The sequence below is a fragment of the Acipenser ruthenus genome, chromosome 17 (genome assembly GCF_902713425.1).
Source record: "Acipenser ruthenus chromosome 17, fAciRut3.2 maternal haplotype, whole genome shotgun sequence".
Lineage (NCBI taxonomy): Eukaryota > Metazoa > Chordata > Actinopteri > Acipenseriformes > Acipenseridae > Acipenser > Acipenser ruthenus.
In genome coordinates this window covers 26,534,511-26,555,359 of record NC_081205.1, presented here as the reverse complement: position 1 = coordinate 26,555,359, position 20,849 = coordinate 26,534,511, and the positions used below count along the sequence as shown (strand labels likewise).

General features: G+C 37.3%; 1 protein-coding gene across 4 annotated transcripts; it reads right to left on the bottom strand.

Annotated features, from left to right (window-relative positions):
• Positions 1 to 1,336: 1,336 nt before the first annotated feature.
• On the bottom strand, positions 1,337 to 20,809 carry zbtb38 (zinc finger and BTB domain containing 38). 4 transcript variants are annotated; one of them, XM_034038493.3, is made up of 3 exons: positions 20,700 to 20,809; positions 17,605 to 17,697; positions 1,337 to 6,265 (listed from the first exon to the last, which is right to left on the bottom strand). In XM_034038493.3, exon 3 carries the CDS (start codon positions 6,263 to 6,265, stop codon positions 2,249 to 2,251), a length of 4,017 nt encoding a protein of 1,338 aa, XP_033894384.1. In that variant the 5' UTR covers positions 17,605 to 17,697; positions 20,700 to 20,809; the 3' UTR covers positions 1,337 to 2,248. The 4 variants fall into 4 exon arrangements, with proteins under 4 accessions (XP_033894384.1, XP_033894388.1, XP_033894387.1 ...); XM_034038497.3 differs by lacking the exons at positions 17,605 to 17,697; positions 20,700 to 20,809 and adding an exon at positions 13,355 to 14,083; XM_034038496.3 differs by lacking the exons at positions 17,605 to 17,697; positions 20,700 to 20,809 and adding an exon at positions 12,835 to 12,965.
• Between the last annotated feature and the right edge of the window lie 40 nt (positions 20,810 to 20,849).

Here is a 20,849-nt window from a genome sequence, read left to right as displayed (position 1 = left end):
AGAAGTAGAGAAATCATAAACTCACTTCCCAGCAAACAGCACAGCATAGATACATACATCTGTTTGAATTCCGTAGAATCTGTGATGGTCCTTTAAATATTTAGCTTATTAGCAATGCTAATGCCTGTGATAATGATAAACATTAGATTCAAATGTATGCATGTGGGCAAATTGTATATGCTTAAGCACAAAAATATTTGAATTGCGCCGAAGGCCAAATTTGAATGAAAATGGCTAAGTTTTGTGATAAGCGTGACAGGCTTGAAATGCACTTAAGGTTTCCATTACATCGTGTAGTATTCCAATTCTGCGCATTCACGCATAGCTCTTGTGCATTTCTGCTATAGTGGTATTGAATGCGCAGGTGGTTTTGTGAGGCACAAACACATTTGCGAATTGAGCAAAAGACTGCTATTTTCCAACTGTTTTGTGCCATGTTGGAAAATATCAATTTTTGTGCAAAAGCACTCATTTTTGCGATGCACAGATTTTGCGAGGGGATAGCGCATCGCTTTGAATATCTAGGCCTATATCTTTCTATGATAACATTAGTTGCCAGTTTAAATTGTAGTGTAGTTCCAAATGTTTTGTTATGGATAACAAAATGCAAAATGACTAGAGGTATGATATTGCACCCTTGCTTGCTAAATATCTCTGTACCATGTATAATACATAATCACCCCAGAGCTCTGCCTGGAAATAGTGTGGGTGTTTTTTGTGTTTTGGTGGTGGTGGTTGGCAGGGATGGGGTTAATTCCTGTCCCTGCCAAAAACATGTGAGAATGTGGCTGTTCCAAATAGAATAATTGGTGATAATTAGTAAGAGCTAGGTCCTTTTAAAAAGTCAATTTGGGAGATGACCAGGGAGCTGGGAACAGGGAGGTTGGTGCTACAGGAAGAGAAACAAATGTTCCTGTATTTTTATTTAAAAACCCACTGTGATCATGCAAGATTTGGGTGAGGGATTTTCTGTTTCATTTTGTATTCATGACTTGTTTTTGTTTAACCTTTTTATTTTGGCTCTGTGAGCTGTGTTTTTGTATATAGTTTGATTTAAGAAAAATAAACTTGCAGTTCAGTTCTGAGTCTCCTTTCTGCCTCCTAACCTCCATAGACACCCAGCCCCTCTGCCACAACTCCATCTTCAAATTCATGCAAAAAATAATGAGCAGTCTGTCCTACCATATTATCAATTTACTACCATTGCAGAATGACTGTGTGAGACATAAAGCTGAGATGTAAAATTGGCAGCATATGCTGTGTTTTTAAATACTTGCACAGATATTTTGAAACTTAAGAACCACCAATGAAATGAAGATAATAAGCAACAACAGCGTAACGCTAAAATACATGCAAGCTTTTATTTACTCCAAACACGTTAGGTTGAATTCATTTTCATGAATAGTAAGAGGTTTCATCACACCATAAAGAGTTTGATAACAAATCATTTTGTAAATGATGTTGAGCTCTGTCCATTTAACATCACTGAGGGCTGTATTCCTAAATGTTGTGTTGTTAATAGCAATTTGCTCATTTTTTGGAAACTTTTGCAACTGTCAATGATTTGGAAATATGTTTTGGCAGCTTAATATATTTTTGTGTAGCGTGCTGAGCAAGTTATTAGATAATATAACAAGTGGCTAGGAGTCCCTTGCAGTTTGGGGGAAAAAAAAAAAAAAAAAAGATTTTGAAAAACTGGTTGGTGTAACTTACCGTAATATCTTAAGTCTCTAATACTCTTTTCTGTATTAAAAATGCCCCTTTAAGCCACACTTTAAAGAAAGGCCCCATACAGAAGACATTGACAGTTAACAACCATTATTCCCAGTCATGTGCAGCTAACAATACCCAGTAGATTACAGAAAAAAGTCCTAGATTACAGAAAAGACAATAGAAAACATATAAAAAGCAGGATACAGTTACCAGAATCCCCACAAAGCCAAATAAAACATTACACAAATAAAACCAACATTTTTAAAAATATATGAAAAACTACCAAATGTTTATTTGCAGTGTGAAGAAAAATATTTTTTTTTTACTAAACATTTACAGGACATTTAAGAGCTTCAGGTTTGTTTTCTACACTTGCTTCACTATTGCTAAGAAACAGGAAAATATGTTTATTATGCATCTGTATGCTTGCATCGTTAGCTATTTTATTTACACACGTGTGCTCAGGCGCACTTGCACGTTCAATACCTTCAGTCTGTTTACTGTACTTCTCTGTTGGTACACCTTTGGTCAGTATTCAGTTTGCATTGTCTCCTGTTGCTTTCTTTTCAGAGGACCAGTAGTCAGGTTGGAGGAGGGGTTCTTTTTTACATGGATACCTGTATTCTGTCTTTGGAAAGTCTGCATGCGTGCTACATGTCTGCATCTTCCTCATCATGTTTAATGGGGCAAACTGCTCTGAGTAAACATGAGGGTTCTGGTAGTCTTTGACCGATTGGACGCTATACTCATCATATGCTTTTCCAGTCATGTCATTATTGATTTGGTCCAGCTGGTCCCAAGGCTCAGCAAATTGACTAAGTTGATCACTTAAGGTAGCTGGGCAGGCGTTCAATGCGCTTTCTAAGGGTACTTGTGTCTGAGGCAAGCCTTCCTCTAGAGATAATGTCAGTGTCTTATCATCTGGTGTTTTGCATTCTTGAAAGCCCCTGTTGCTACTAACCTCGCTTTCATGTTCCAGTTTGGGTGCTCTGAATGTGTCTGCGTCACTGTTTTGTGGTGCAGTAAGTTTTGATTCATTTGCTGCAATGCCACAGTGGTTTCCTGCTGGCTCTTGTTCCTCCTCTTTGCTTTTAATAAAATGCTTCTTCTGGTGCATTCCAAGGGCTGCTGAGGATTTGCAAACTTTAGGGCAGTAGGAGCAGCTGTAGCCTTTACCATGCTTTTCTAGATGTTTCTTCTCATGGCTCTTCTTGGTAGCCAGGTACAAGAAGCGCTGCGGGCAGAAAGAGCATCGGTAGCGTTTCTCTGTGTTATGACTCCTCAAATTGTTGTTGAAACAGGAGCCATCTTCAACACAGTTCTTACAGACAAATTCTTTTTTGTCTAAAGGGAAGGCGTGGTTTTCATAAGGAATTTCATGGGGAGAAAATGGCTTTCCACAAGTTTTACAGAGGTAAGACTGCTCTTTAGCATGGCAGCTCATCTTGTGTACCTCTAATGCAGACAAGCTTGAAAACACATTTCGGCACATGATGCAGGAATAAGTCTGTTTGTACGCACCCTTTTGAAGATGTTTTCCCATTTTGGCTGGGTTAGAAATGACTGTGTCATGCAAACTGTAGCTTGTGTCAATGTAGCCTTCAAGGCAGTCTTGATCTTTTGCATTTGATCTCAGATGTCTAGCAGGGATTTGAAGATTCTTGCATTTTCTCCTGTGTTTGGTCCTCAGTTTCTTTGCCCCTTTGGTTTTCTTTTTAGGTTTGTAAGAGTAATAAGGGCGCCACAGTTTGTCAGCTGTGTCGCGATCAGTCACATCATCATAAGTTTCATTCTCTATGACTGGAGTTGCTTCTGTTCTTGCACGTAAACTAGCATTCCTGTCGTTCCCTTCTTTTCCTGTCACACTGCTCTGGTCCTCATCCGCCAAATGACCCCACTTTCTTTTGCTTTGGAAGAGTTTTGATCCTTTAATACGCCTTCTCACCATAGCCTCATCGCCAATTTTTACTGTTATCTGGCAAAGAGGTGGAACTTGACTATCAAAAGAAGGACCTGGGCATGCTGGCTTGGCAATGTAAGTTTCTGTTTTGCTGCCTGGGTAGAGGATATTTGTAATTATATTAGCTGCATCACCAAATCCTTCTGGCTGGACCATCTTATCTGCTATTGTCTCTGTTATTTGCATACCGGACAGTTCCTCTTGCTTGAAATGTGTCCTCATATGACCTTTGTCATCGTTATCAGGTTCTGAAAAGCTGTTACCAGTCATTTCTAAGAATGGCACATCGCTGCGGTCTTTGTCATCACTGTTAACTCCCATTTCATTCCCATGCACTATTACAGACGAGACTCTGTTGGTCTGCATTATAACAGAGGGTCCAGGGTATCCATAGCTGATTACAGATGAACTGGTGCTGCTGGCATTAGCTGGACATGGGGTTAAAAGGGTGTTGGTGTTCTGAGTTGTTGTGCTCAGTGCTGTCCGTGGGCACCCTCCAGCTTCAGAAGTTAACATATGACTTGGATTACTTAGTTGGTTGAAGTTAACACAAGGTGCTACTGATGCAACAATGTTTGGAGTGGCCATGAAGGTCAATGGCATAGAAAATGATGGCTGCCCCATACTAACTGCATCTGGACTATTTTGAGCACCGATAATGTTATTTTCAAAGTTGACTGATGGGGTGGTTAATGAGTTCTGAGGCCTTGGTGCTAAAGGAACTTGAAAAGGCGGATCATTGGACTCTGCAGTTTCAGCGAGGGTCTGGCTGTATGTTTTGTATTGTTTTTTTCTAAATGTCGTGGGCAGAAGTCTGTAGAGTTTAAAAGGATACAGGTTGCTTTTAAAACCACCGTGAGCTGACTTTTTGTTCACAGCCAGCCTCGGGTCGATGCCGTGAAAGGATTTCTGGTGGTTTTTCAAAATGTAGTATGTCATGAAAGTCTCTAAACAGAAAATGCACTGGTATCTCCTTTCTCCCGTGTGCCAGATCTCATGCTTGGTACGATATTCAGCCAAAGCAAAAACTTTATTGCAGTAATGGCACGGGTAGGCCCTCTGCCATGAATGGACATTTGCATGTCTCCTAAGGCTTGATAGAGTGACATAAGAACGTTTACACACGCTGCACACATGCATTCTTTGTCCGTCAACTGCTTTCTCACCATTATCTGGTAAACTGGTAAACTCTGGTGAACTGTCTTCATCTATGTGATTATCAGAGTAGCTGTCTGATTTATCTTCTGGACTTGCATGCTGCACACTGCCATCTGTACTGGAAGTATTGTCTACATTAGAGATACTGAATTGAGGCTCACAGCTTTTATTCTCAGTTGCGTCAAGCTGTGTCATACAGCATGTTTGTTCATGATTACGTAGCCTTTTAAGGTGCGTGAATTTCTTATGGCAAAATTTGCATGCCAAACGACTGACAAAATGTTTTTTGTGTACCTGCGTATGGATGTTCAGCAATGCTTTGTTGCTGAAGGTCTCGGAGCAGTATTCACATCTATAAGTAGCTACATGTGGATCTGTGGCCACAACAGAAATGACTGATTCTGCGCTATTGTGTGTTATCTGTGGGACATTTCCATTACTGGTGACTTCGACTGTCTTGTTGTGATGACTTGTTGTAAGGTTCAGTGTGGCATGTGCTATTTTGGTGTACTGTACCCCTGCAACTTTACCTAGAGTACTGCTCAGAATATGACGTTTCTTCAGTGGATTGCATCTCTGGTTCATCAGGTGATTAGTAGGTACTTCAGTGGGGGTGCTCTCTGTTCTTAAATCGTTAACAGGTATCTCACAAAGCTCTGTTGTCTGGACCTGATTTACAGTGGAAGACACAGCATAAGAATGTTCTGATAAAGCGCGGGTCTGCTCACCCTTTGTTGCTGTTGCTGCATTGAGAGTGGGGCATATCATCTGGAACTGTTCAGTTTCCTGGGTCCTTTTAGCACTGGCTCTCAAGTCAAGTGGAGAAAATGGGTCATTGCTGGGTCCTGCCTCAAAAATGGAAAATGCATTGGTGATTCTTGGACCATCCAGGCAGACAGACTCTTCAGTTCTTTGGTCACTGATGCCACTGTTGGTTTCATTTTTCAACAAGGAATACTTGACTGTCTGAACAGAGGAATCAGGTGCTGCAGACAGGGCTGAATCAGACGAGCCACGTCCATGTGCTGCATCAAAGGATCGTTTCCCCTGATGGCTCAAGTTCCTTAGGTTTTCCAGAAAGGGAATTCCTAATTTTTTACCTGCAGCTATAAGAGCTTTTACATCTTCAGTTCCTGTGATCTCCACTTTAGCACTGTAAATAAAGTGAAGTATTCCTGCAAATATATCAGACCCAATGTCTGACAGCTCCAAGACTTGACCTGAAACCCACACCTCTTGGGTGGAAAACGCATCCTTGAAGTAAAGGCTAGATGCTGCTAACACATTCTTGTGAGCCTTGAACTTGATGTCTTCCACAACAATGGTGACATCACAGAACAGGCCCTGAGTGCGTTGATCATTTAAGCAGCGCAGAATAGCCTGGGAATGAGTGCTGTCCAGAAGATCTCCTGTACCTGGAGACATGACTGTCATCTAGAACAACAAAAAAAAGGTAGACTCATTTACTCAGTATGGTTTCAATGCAGTCTTGTTTAAATAAGCTATCATTATTTATTTATTTATTTATGTATGTATGTATTTATTTATTTATTTATTTATTTATTTATTTATTTATTTATTTATTTCTTAGCAGACACCCTTATCCAGGGCAACTTACAATTGTTACAAAATTTCACAGTACAAAGTATCACATTACAAAATATCACATTACAGAGTATCATATTACAGATAAGAGCTGTTATAAAGTACAATAAAATCAGTAGCAAATAAGATCATTGATAATTGGTAGCCCTGGTACTGCACATTATGCTTTACTTTTAACCCATGCTTTTCCTGTGTGGTTGGAGATGCCTGTATGTCTGTACCACACCCCGTACATATTTACTACAGTATTACAATTCCTTGTGTCATTTTCCTGTTGTCCACTGGGTGGTAGCAGTGCTTTAATATCACTGCCAATGCAAAAAATAAAACCAATGTGCCTGATTCTCAGTACTGTTTCTTGTCATTGATTTTAGAGACATGTTTAATTTATTTGATTGCATTCTGCAGTGGGTCAGATGCTTACAGTTCTGAAATAAGGCCTGTGAATTTGGACTGGAATGCAACATAAACATTAGTCTCATCCCTCATCACCTCAGAATGCACACTTCAGGGTCTCATTCTACCCATTCACTCGCAGTGAATTATTTAAACGATGTGCTCACTAAAGTAATTCACTGATGTCAGCTATGTAGAAGACTACACTAGAGAACAGAATGCAGCACAACGCAAAAGAAGTTTATATATGGGACGATGGGAAACGTAATGTATATGGAACTTTGTTATGACTATTTTTGATGTCATTTTAAAAGCATCATGAAGACACCTTTTCTAAAATCTATTGAATAAATGGTTCCTTTGTCTTCATTTTGTAAATAAAGAATTGCAACAATTTACAATATTTTGATGGCAAGTCTCATTAGTGCCACGTTTGAGAGATTTACTACGTGTCACTTGGACTGGGTTGAAAGCCATTTTAATCAGTCCATTTTGTTTCCATCAACAGCAGGCCAAGATCAAAATGGTTTGAATGGAAACTCTACAGTATCAGCCCTAGTTATATTTGTGGGCTTGCAGTAATTGGTCCGAAGGAGTAAATCCACTGCATGTTTGGTAATAATGGACAGCAGGCAGAATAGAGGGCTATCCGTGAAGTATTAGAAGATGAAATTGTTCAGAAATGTGAGTTATAAAGAAACATAATGGATATTTCTTTGTGTATCATCCAGTTTGAAAATAAGTCGATGAGACAAAACAAAACAAAACATCCAACCCAGCCTACTGACAACTGCGCTAAAGATACCGAGCAACACATTTCACCACAGAGTTTAGGCGCCATAGTCACGACAGAGCAACTAGAATCTTCCACAGTATGACCAGCCACAAGGCATAGTACTCCATCTTACAGAGAAGGTGTAGGCGAAAAACACAGTTTCAAATTACATTGACTGGGTTATAGTGAAGCTGCTCATAAAGGAATATGCTTATGACCTATATAAATAATATACAGTCTTCTTCTAGATTATGTGTTGAAGTGAAAATACAACAGTATTTTTGCCTGGTACAGGAGATCAGATGGCTAATGGATTATCCATGGGTGGTGTCTGGAGGGGCAGACGTTATATTTGCACCTTAGAACCAACGTTTTCTTACAACTTGGCCCTACACAATCTGTGATAATTATTATGTACACATCAAGCAACAAAACAATCAAAGAGTGAGGAGCTTCAAATGTCATTTTAATAAATGTATCACATTTCCCTCCCTCTAAGCTTACCTGGAGAATCCTTACTGCCTGGCATCGAACAGAAAAAATGAAACTACTTATAGATGAATTGCATAATTAATTTGGTTTTAAGTTTTAAAAGTTCTGGGGGTGCCTGACTCCCCCCCCCCCCCCTCCCCCCCACAAAAAAACAAAAAAACAAAAAAAGGAGGCCACATGCTAAAATGTCTCGTCCCAGACAGTTTTAATGTCACAGCAAATGTATGTAGGCGTTTTAATGCATATCTGCTTGACACAGAACTCAAAACTAAATTGCAGGTAGAGTATGAATAATACAAGAGGAAAATATATACAGTCAGAAAAGTATATTCGTGAGGTTTTACTGGTATCTTATTTTATTTTTTTTTAACGTAATTACAAAAATACACATTTTAGAATAGAAGCTTGAATTCAAATGGATTATCACAGGAAATTGTTTTCGCTATGTTTCCTGGAGAAAATGGCAAAACCACACCCTTATAAACGTGACAAGCAATTGCCAATTTAAAATATTAATTAAGCAACAGCCCTCATATCATGAAGCTTATTACAGATATATACATTTTAATGTACATCAGTAACAAACAAAGACTTTTTTTTTTTTAAATTGGCTTATATATTTATCATCATCCTGTGAACGCATAAAGCAATAATTAAGACAGCTTCCTCATATGATAATAACCAACTACTCCTGACTCATTAGTTAGCAGCTTTGGGTGAAAAAGATGTTGGAATGCGTCTGCTGGCAGATGTACCAAGTGTATTCCTGCCAAGCAGAAAACTGCAATACTTTTCCTCTAAAATCAACAGCAATGTTTGTAGTTCAGCCTTTTAAAAGAATGCGCATTCACATTTCATTTCAATTTCTATTCCCTGCACCCTTTTAATCAAGTCAAGTCATTAAGTAACTCACCACTCTCCTATCACTATGTCTCACTGTCTGAAGCAGTGGGTCAACAGCATCTGTCTCAGGATGACTTTGCATTTCCTTGTGATGCATCAAAACAAAAACAAAACCAAAAAAGCACCACTGTTTCCGTCCCACGTCAACACAGCAAGGCAGCAGTAAAATTCTTCTGTTCCGCTTAGTGGTGTTCTGCACAAAATGGGTCAATCATTGGTCCTTCAGTGCTCAATCTAATCTGCTTTATAATGGTCGACACTACTGCAAAACTGCTGGAAAAACATATTGCGTACATATACAGCACGCCACTCCAGCTTCAGAAGTGCTCAGCTCTTCAATCTATCAGAAAATATCTCAAGGGCCTACAGAGATCTGTCCCTTTTTGTTTTCTGGATTATTTATCACATAAAGCGCATTAATGCTGGTCCTGAAGTTATCTCTAGGACAGACAGCAATTAAAATAATTGCATAGTAAAATACAATTAGCAAAAATAAAATAACAAAGGACTTTCTTTTGAGAGCAGCTTTGTTCTTACCAGAAGTAACAACAACAAAAAATATAGTGGATGGATAATCATCATTGCTGAATCCTTTCTAATCACATTAAACCTATAATAATCTTAGTCTATCCTCTCTACCTGTTCCTTTTATATTTCCCCAAAAATGTCATCTGCAGTATGGTGTTACTACAGCTGATAATTGTTCTATGATGCCATATTCTTTTTTTTTTGTTTTCTATTAACCATTGTTTTAATGTATTAGTTGGTGGCCCCTGCTTGTAATCACTGTGTTCTGTGATATGGAGCTAATTCTGCTGAGCCACGGAATCTTGGGGAAAGATCTGCTTGTTAAAACAAAAGTTCTCTTTCATCACCATGTTTTAGTGATTTTAATGTTACTGATGTTACTGATTTAGGAAATGACTCCACACTAGGTTGCTGCCTACACAGAATATCTTTTGAATTTACTGTGCTTGTCAGTTTTTATGAGAAGGCTTTACGCCACCTTCAATGCTGTTTATAAAGCATACAAATTAATTTGCACCGGTTTATTTTAAGACCGCTGCAACCAAATCAATAAGCGTTAATATAAATGTATTACAAAAAAAAAAAAAAGCGTGCACAAGCGATCGTATATGGTTTTGCATTGCCAATGATGACTAATTTTCAACAACTGCTCTGTGGCTGTGACCGTGCTATTTCTTGCACGCACTGCAGCCATTTTAAAGTCAAATGCAGCAGTTGCTGCAAAGGTAAAATGGCTGCTGTCAAACTATATGCTTAACATTCTGTATCATGATACTGTACATTATTATAATACCGTTATTCATTTTATGTTAAGAAAAAAGGAGATAAAGCAGAAATGAAAAAAAAGACTGTTATAGGCATAGAGCATTTGATTCAAAAAGGAAATATTGCTGTACACTATTTGGACTAAGATGAAATACAGAAAGCAGGCAGTTATTTAGAGTTTTAAACTAATCTTCACTGTGTCGTTTTTTAAAAGTTTTTATTTGGAAATGCATTTTGTATTTTGTGTTTATGAATTTCAAGGGTTTTGGCATTATAAATCAACCAAACAGCAATCTGAGCTGTAATATAAATGTAATAAGCAAAAACATTCTGAAAATGATTTATATCGTCCACACTTTCCATGCAATGCAATTTACAGTGTGGTGGCAGGTTCACCCCGAGGCCTGTAACACAAGGTCAGAACCCTTCATTTGCTTCTGCCATATATGTGCAAACCGAATTGCACATAGCAGGTGGAACCACAGAAATGTAAGTCGCTTTGTACTTTTCATTTAGTCTTTGTTGTTTTTTTTGCTTAAACAGGGTGATAATGAAACCAAATGTATGTGCACACGGTAGCTTCTCACTGTGGAGAAAATAACTCAGCTGCTTTATCCCCTCGGGTTCAAACAGGATGTGGTTGCCAAGGAAACATGCTGTGGCGCAGTATTTATTGTGATCCAACTGAATTCTAAGCAACTGCATTAATTGTCTAGGGATTTATGCAAATACATTATAAATAATATCCATTTTATCTCTTTCAAAATCTATAGCCATGATAATATGCGAAACATGCAGCTGACAATGTTTGTTTCTAAATTCTTTAGTATATGTATTGCTTCATCAGTAATCCTATTTCTAATATGGTATGGAACTTACAACTGGGGAAAGGTACATTGGAAATTATTACTGGCAGTAAAAGCACCTACAGTTTGACACAATTCTGGCATGCTGTCATCTCAATAGCCTCCTTTTATATTTTATCATACATAAAAAAATAAATTCTAACTTTTTACCTCTTTTGCAGTTTAAAGTGTCTTTTTGCCCCCCAACCTCCCCTCCTGAACGTGCCACTTAGTGTAAAATAAAATAAGTGGTTTATTGCAAAATTGAATTATTCGTCATTTAAAAGTATACAACCTGCCACGCCCAAAATACATATTGCCATCTGATCATGTACAAAAATCTCCTTTCATAAACCAACCTATTTTAATGCCACTAAGATTTCTTCATATCATTTTCAATACGCATTAATATTTTTAAACAAATACAGAAAAACTGAAAGTCATTCTGCATTAGCTTTTGCTGTTGCTTTTTTTTGTACACTTATATAAAAAGTACAAAAGGTTCAATCACAGATTTTTTTTTCTACATATTTTTGTAAAGCTGTATAACATGCATAACATACCTGGAAACATCAGTGAAAATGATGGCGCAGGACATTAGCGTAAAACGACATCATGCTGTAGCACTCTTCTGTTATTTGTAATCTATACAATTTGGAAGCACAAAAAAACTGACTAAGGCGAAAGCAGCAATGTGTTTTTGGTTTGCTTTTTGTTATTATTATTTTTTTTTATATATGAGACTGTGTTCCAGAGAATTCAGCACATCAGAAGCACGGAGGCACAGTCAACATTTCCCATCTCCAAATCTTGCAGACGTCTCCTTTGCAAAGCTTTTTTTCTTTTCTTCACTGGCTTAAAAGCCTAAAGCTGACCACTGCAAAGGGCACTTGTCACACTTGCTGAAAATCAACCTATTGATATCCGTGCCAAAAATATTAGTCCCGAGTTCCAAAGCCTGTTGCAAAGCAAGCATCGCATTAATGTTAAAAATAGCCTTATTGTGCTTGCAACCTGCATTACAAACCTAGAGCATTTTAAAGCTGAAGAGGAAACGTCTTTATTTAGCATGTGCAGACTGAGTAACATATAAATGCATTTCTGAGCACATCAGGACCTGGCTTAAAATGTATGTAAAATTGGGCTTCACGTCATGCCTTGGATAAATAGATAGCAGAAATCTGACTACAAAGCCCATCAAGTACTATATTTCAGCTCCTTGCAGGCGACCACAAATATCTTCCAGTACAGCAAAGCATTAGCCAGTCGAGGAGCTGCTGTACAGCAAGACCTGGCACATGCACAGCATTTACATCCACAACACCAGAAGTGGCAAAGTAAAATCAATGCAGAGCATGCAGAGACGAGAAGCAGTGTTAATCCTGCCTGCCTGCCATTTTAAGCTTGCGGGAGTACAGCTCAGAAAAAACTACACTGCAGCAGAGAGCTCTGCCAAGGGAGAAGGTAGGGGACATCTCACCTTAAATGCAGTTGCTGATTAATGTAAACAATGACATTTCATTAACGGCTACTGAGCGCTGGATGAATGGGGTAGAAGACAACAGGGAGCACGGTCATCATCAACTGGTGATGCAAAATGAGCCCAGTGGCTAAAGGGAGGAGAGCTAACCCGAATTCAGCTCTGAGATAGGGTAGCTGACACATCCCTTGCAGGTGCTTTCTGAACAACTTACCGTGGCATGCACTTGTATTTGCACGCTGACAAGGAATCCTGTTTACAGTATAAACTTTTTTTTTTTTTTTTTTTGCAGTGCACTTCTTCATACCCTTGACAGCTGCATCAGTAGTTAACCAGCGGCATTCTTAGTTGTGAAAATGTGAATGCTGAGCTGCACAGCGTAGCAGCAAGCCTCTGTTATTTTCCGTTCTGCATCACGTAAAGTATCTTTTAGCTCAAGCAAACACTCTGCACACAGACAGAGCCTCATCACATGAGCGCCTGTTTGTGCTTGAGCTGAAACCCATTAACCACAAACACAGCTACTAAAACTATTTCTGGAGGATGGCACTTCATTGCATTTTAATAAGCCTCAGTAGTTGCCTCAGCGGATCCCAGACTCTATTAAAGCAATAGAAAGTAAACAAGGCCCCGCTTGCCAACGCTCACTTTCATATACAGGTGCCAGACATTGGATGCAAAAGAATAAAATAAAAAGTATATAAAAAAATGAAACATTTAGAAATTATACTGACCTAAATAAGGAAGTAAGCAGCAGATTTCAAATTTCATGCTCAGGACCGCAGCCAGGAAACTCTAACATTTGTAAGCGAAAGAACACCAAAGCTGAGCCAAGAGGTGTTGTATCAGTAGAACAAAGACAAGATGTAGCGCAGGTTAGCTTCATACTGTATTGCCATTTTCCTAGAGGTACATGCCTTGTCTCGCTGACATCATCAGGTCCAGCAATGCAGCTTGTATTCTGCTTTTACAGCCACAGACAGAACTGCCAGCCTACAGCCATCTTAAAACGCATGCACACATTTTTGCAGCCAGCTTGTATTCTTAACACCAGTCTATTTTAATCTCCTGTTAGAAAAAAACCAGTCGATGTTCAAACGACTGATTAAAACATTTACTGATTTGCCAGGGATGGCTATTTTTGTTCAGTTTGTGTCTGATGCACCGTCTTGTGGGATTTCATATACCGGTAGACTCCTTTTTAGCATAAAGCAATATCAGACATTGCTCATTTTAAACCAGGATAATGATTACTTAAGATACCCCAATACAGTAGAGGTTTCTTCCTCAAAAAAGAACAGTCGAGACTGGTAAAGATACCAGCAAAATCCTTTCTCTTAATCGTAGGTTCATTTGTAGGCTGGCTGCTTCCTGGTATCCGCAGAGATTATCGATATTAGGGAAAATGTTTAAGTCTGTTTCTTGCACTGAATCGAAAAAGCAAATATAAATTTGCTATGCTGATTTTAATGGTCACTGTTCATGCAAGACTGTGTTAGAGTAGGTTATGTAGCTTCTAACGCTTAATAAAAACTAGCAGTAACAGCTTTGAACTACACCTTCCTTTTCTGTTTTAATACATTGTCCTTTCATTCCTTGAAATTTCCTGTCGTGTATTATAATTTTGCAGTATTGTTATTATATTTGTAAATGTTTCCTATAGTTCTTGTTTTTTTTTTCTTGTACTCAAGCAAACGACATTCTTGCCAGAGTAAAAAAAAAAAAAAAAGATAGACAGAAAAAAAAATGTAATTTAGGATTCGGCTGATAACCGAGGGTAAATGTGGACCTTCTGGAAGTGAAAATACTAATACTGGTTATAAAGACCACATTTTAATGTGCAGTAAATTACTTCAAATTAAGAAGCTCTGCCTATTCAACTGTGGTTGAACAGACCAGACTTTTTTTTTGAGGGATGCCGGTGTCTTGTTATTTATAGTATGCATGCTACGAAGGATTTTAGGATTTGTATTAATCCGTGGAAATTAGACCAATTTACTACATGGTGGCTTGAGAAAGGCCTAAGTAGTTTAAGAAAGTTGATTTTCTATCTGGACATTTCATCCTCAATTTGGGCTTTTTATTCATGTTAAAATTATAAAGAAGTAAATGATACATATTCATCTGTATACTGTATGTTTGGATACATTCTGCTGTATATTTTATATAGGGAGATTAATGGTTGGGTAATTACATAAACATTTAGATCTTTCTTAAGCAGACAACAACTAAAATTAAATTCAAACATCCCAGTTTCACACAGCTAATGCTGTCCTATCAATATATACATATTGTACTGTTGTAAGTGTAGGTTATATCTTAATTGTGAGCCCAGCAAAAATGGGTACAATATTAATACCAATTAATTTTTACAACAATAACAAGGCACAACCATATAAGCAGCTATTGAGAGATGTAGCTAATATTTAGAGGGAGACATTATAATATTGAAAATACATAATGCTCAACAATTGCAATCTACCATATATAACTGTATATATTATCAGCAGCAGAAGAGGTATCAATTCATCAGTTTCTCCCTGAATTTGGGGATAAGTACATTGCAAATGGTTTCTATTTGGAGTGTCTAAGGAGTCGCTTATAGTCCAGTTTATTTACTTTAGTAAATGCTTAGGAACATAGGCTTTATTATAAAAAACTAAAATTGTCTTGTGGTAAATCCAAAACATTATGTGCAACCTATATTTCACAGACCTCAATTAGTACTAATCATGAACTATCGTGCCTAAGGTAACATTAGGTGTTCCAAGATTAGAGCTAAACTGTGATACCAGTGATCATATTCTAACCTTAACTTGCATTCCAGCTTTTAAAGTAGACGTGATTGTCTGTACCCAGGAGCGTTGGGCTTATGCTGAGTCATTATTTTGTAAATTTGCCTTAAGTACTAATACTCATATAAACCACTCAGCACTTTAGGTTAAACTAGTAAAATGCAACCAGGCAGGGAATTACACAATGCAAAAAAGCAACCCTGCAACCTTTGTAAAATAGAGCTAAAATAGAGCCCCTCTTTTATTGTGGTCTTGTGACTATTATATTTAGTATGCTGTTTACAGTGCATTCAAATTCAGAGTGCAGAATGATGTAAAGGGGTAATCACTTTTCATCTGATCAGCCTTGCCTGCATTTGTCTTTCTAAATGAGTAAGTGTGTACTGTGTGTGCATATATATATATAATATATATATATATATATATATATATATATATATATATATATATATATATATATATATATATATACACACACCTTTGTAAAAGGAAAAAAGGGATGAATGTTTGGTGAGGGTTGTGTAGGAGACGAAGGAGCGTGCTGTAAGTTTTAGATCACTGGGGTAGCTGTGCTTGGGTATTGTACTTGTGCGGTGTGTGTTTAGGAGTATTTTTGTTCAAATTGTTATTTTGTTCCTGTGTTTTGTGTTTATCAAAAGTGTGCAGAATGCACTAAACTACAGTTTCTGTGTTTGGTTGCTATTTCGACAGTCACGTTACCACAGTAATGTGTGTGTGTGTATGTATATATGTATATATATATATAATATATATATATATATATATACACACAATTTTGCCCTAAATGTGTGCATTAACTGAATATTTAACTTGAAAAAGAATAAGAAAACAAATGAGTAGGTGTGTCTATGAACCAGTGAAAAGAAGTAGTAGACTAACCAAGCTTATTGGCAGAAGTTTGGCATTTTTTATTCATACATCCCAAGCTCTACTAAATTATAAAAAAGGAAAACATTTGAGCCCATCTGTGTGTAGGACCTGTAAAGGTGAAGATCACTGAGCAGCAAGTTTGACATTTTTACTTCTGAACTTTTTTTCTTTCTTTCAGGAGATGATAGCTATCAATTTCCATAGGCCCAATCAGCATCTCCATTGTGTTTTTAAAACACAACACCGACTTATACAGCACTTTGTACTTGGGATGAATTTAATAATAATAAGAAAACAGTTCATGAATAAGTCACTGTATTGTTATTTCAGTAGCTGTATCACTAATTACCGGTACTGTTTATGAGACATTTTATTTTATTTATAAACAGACCAAATAGAACTTCGTAGTCAAGTTATGACTAGATAAAAGTACAACATCATTTCAAAACATGACTACTTAAAATGAAAAAATGTTTCTTGAACAACAAGACTAAACTAAATCTTAAGCATGCATAACAGTGACAAAACAGTCAGTCAGCTAACCATAGTAATACAATTTACCTTGGTTTAGGGATTTACTGAACTTCTAAAATTATTATGTAATTCTACAGTGCATACCTGCAGTATGTGCACCATTCTTTTTAAGAAATAAAGTGATGCTAATTTAGCAGAGCTAGAGATAGATTCGGAATTTTTTTTTTTTTGTTTGTTTGTTTTTTCTTTTAAAAAACAAATGTGCTCTTTTTAAATTGGATCACAAGTAAATCAGCGGCCTTACTCTTTCTATGCTTAGCCGTCTGTACTGTATATGGACAGCAGCAATTGCTGCTACACCCAAGCATCCTACATATTTGGCACATACCGGGCAATTCGAAATATTTAATATCCTGAGGATGTACGCAAGAGGTCATACTTATAGATTTTACCCTTTAATCTGGATTAAGGAGCAGGGATTCAACTAACCTGTTTATAGCTGAGCTATCCCAGTGGCACCACCATTTATGCCAATGTCAATGCCTTGCACGCAAAATCAGACTAAAGCTGTGCCAACTAAATACTCCCACTTGATACACCTGCTCTCCAAGTGCCCCATATAAAGATACAGTTCAATCATCTAAATATTCTCAAATATAATGTACTGTAGCTACATGAATCAATGTTTATATATCTAAAAGGGATATTCTGTAAACATCTGGAAGGATTTCGAAACTAATTTGTTTCATAATGTTGTATATAGTAACATATATTATATAGTAGCATATAAATTACTGTCCCTAAACTTGAGAGATGTTGCTTACGGTTGTCCTGCCCTGCGTTGAGAATGCGAGGCCAGATGTCTGTGCTGTCCATCAGCCAAGAGCCGTTCTTCAGCCACGCTATGCGCTGTCTAGCTGTGGAGAGGAAAGCACCGACACGGTAAAGGCAAGCAGTGGTTTTAGCATCCTGAGCTTGAAGTGGAGGCCACTCCCAAACAGATCACTACAATTCGACCAAACTCATTAATAAAAGGTTATTGGTTTTAAAAAAAAAAAAAAAAAATTCTAAATGTAGTCCCCAATATTCTCCTGGGGTGAAAGCATATGCAGTTTACCAGGATGTCCTCATGAACGTTGAGGGCATTTGCAGACAGAAGAACACACAGCACCTTAATTCCTTTATGATGATGGTAGCTATTACTGTACATGTTTCTACAAATCCGGAGGAGTTGCTAATTCTGTTCTTCACTTTTTTTTTTATTAATCTTTACCTCTTAACTGACAGACCCTACTGGTTTCACTCCTACACAATGCGTCAGTAAGATCTATAGGCTGGATAGACATCTTGTCATTGCTGCTGCTGAACCTCAGAGGTACCACATATATGAGCACCAGTCAGTCTGCTGAGGCTGTGAAGGGTTAAAACCTAGACTAATACAGCAGTTCACAATATAATACTAATCACAAAAGTGAGTACAAATAAAATATTGTGCAAGTAGATAAAAAAATAAATTATATATACATTAAAGAAAAATATGGGGTGTGGAGACTTATGCTGCAGTGTGCAATGTCAAGTTACACAGGCCTAGTTACTCATTTTAAAAAAAAAATTCTATGACTGTCCAGGACAAACCCAATGTCATCCCTATGAGGTACAGCAGCAGCAATGACAAGGTGTCTATCCAGCCTATAGATCTTACTGACGCATTGTGTAGGAGTGAAACCAGCAGGGTCTGTCAGTTTAGAGGTAAAGGTTAATAAAAAATAAAGCGAAGAACAGAATTATCAACTCCTCCGGATTTGTAGAAACATGTACAGTAATAGCTACCATCATCATAAAGGAATTAAGGTGCTGTGTGTTATAACCTTTTATTAATAAGTTTGGTCGCATTTCCTTTTCCAAATGCTATGAGTCTTTATATTAGTTTTGAACCACACTGATCGGTTAATCCAGTCCAATGCAATACCTTCATGACACCATATATTTTTTATAGGGTAATTCAAATATTATAATCCAAAAAAAAAAAAGCTAATTGAAACTGAACTACGTTTTCAGTTCTAATGAAAAAAACAAAACAAAACTATATTGTATGTTTAATTATTCTCTTTTTTTTTTTTAAAAAGTACTATTTATTTTAATAATTGCAGTGATTGTTTCAGACAGGGTTCTGATTTTATTTTTTAAAATCATTTTCTGTCATAGCTGTGACTGTTAAGGGGGTACAGAATGCTTGTAGCTCATTGGTTGATATTTTGACATGGCAGTGCAAATTTGACATGGCTCCAAGAAATATAATTTGTAATTAAAACGGTACACAGAGATTTGCTTTTAACACTGTGTTGTATATTCTATCATTAGGAGTTGGGGCAGACCTAGGAGAATTACTTTAGATAGAAAGGTCTGAATCCTGTAATTCAAGTGTAATTCAAGATCACAAGATTCTAAATGCCATGATATTTTTAGACCGTCTCATCTAACACTACCTACCCCTCACCAATCATTTCACAGATTTTCCAGTTTGTGCACATCATAAATGCCTAATGGTCTTTTTTTTTTAAAAAAAATGCACTGTTCTCTTGGACAAATATCTATTTTTAAATAGCTTGTTTACCAGTAGCTGTCATTTTGTTTTCACGTCGTGGGAGATTAGGGGTTCAGAACTGTTGAAGCTATGTGTGAAGTAGCAGAAGATATATTGGTTTTCTGAGGTATTGTTTCAAGCGAATACATTCGTTTTTAATGTTTTACGTTTAATTTTTTTTTTTTTTGAAAACTGGTATTAGCACAAGCTTGCAATGCCATGGACAGAGTTTCTTGTCATGAATACAATAACAAAACCAAAGATACTATGTTTTGATTAAATGATTTTGGGCACTTCTGTGTGGACAGACCATTTAAGAGGCCAAATAAATCTAATATAAAATATAACCTTTTTATTTTAACACAAAAACCATGGTAGTTGAGTCCTCACTTCTGCTGCTGCCTTTTAACAATGAGGTCATGCATTCGTATTACTGCAACCGTCTGCATAACTAAACCACAGCACCCACACACAGCTACCTGGCTGTGTTCGTGATGTATTATCACACTGAGGACTGCAATGTACTTACAGACATACTTATGTTGAATGAATATGCAGGGTTCAAAATGATAAACCCACCTCAGTGAATTGCGAAAAAAAACTTCAGAGATGATTAAGGATAAGTGGTCAAAGTTAAGGTCATTAAACAAATTCCTCACTGATGGTTATTTCTGTACATCTTCTAAGTTTCAAGTTAATACAACAACAATCAAGCATCAATGGCTCCGGACTGCTCCCTTGGAAACGCTGAAATGCTTTTTTGATTGGTGGTTGCATTTCTATTTCTGCCTCTGCTACTTTTACTCTTGTGCAGCGGAGCGTCCATTTTAGCCAGTGGCTGTTTATTGACTGCTGCAGGTGGCTTTATAATATTGTACCATATTGTAACTTAGGCAATACTAAAAACATATGTCAAAAGATGTTTATTGCTGGCTGTGACTGCATGAGGTAAAAAGCTTCTGGAAAGCTGCCATTTTAAAAGTGGACTGCCTCCTTAAGGATTCCAGAGGAATGACATCCAGCTCTAAAGGACTGCACTATTAATAACAATGTGCAGAAAGGTTTGAATTCGGAGGCAACAGAATTGCTTCTTAATGTTGGTCCGTCTTTAGGTTGTCACCTGTTAAAAACTGCACCTTTTTTAAGTTAAAGCTTTAGTGATTCCAGGGGAGGTGATGGTGTACGCAAAATAAAATACATGACCAACAAAACATGTGATATAGTGATTACAGTTTATATAACTCTACATAATATTATGTAACTAACATTCTTTCGTACTGTTTTTTTTTTTTTTAGCATTCTTACGTTACATTAACTTTGATTTAAACGATTTACCTTTTTCAGTTCCTGCGGTTTGTCTGGCCTTTTCTGCAGTGTGTGAGGCTCCCTTTCTCTTCCTTGTTCCTTAGCCAGTCTGACAGGGCCTGGAACCCACACAATGTCTGCTGTCATCATTGCGTCACAGGATTTGCCTGGAACACTGAG

Excerpts from the sequence above, each read along its gene's own strand:
- zbtb38 (XM_034038493.3), bottom strand. The coding sequence starts at position 6,265 with ATGACAGTCATGTCTCCAGGTACAGGAGATCTTCTGGACAGCACTCAT.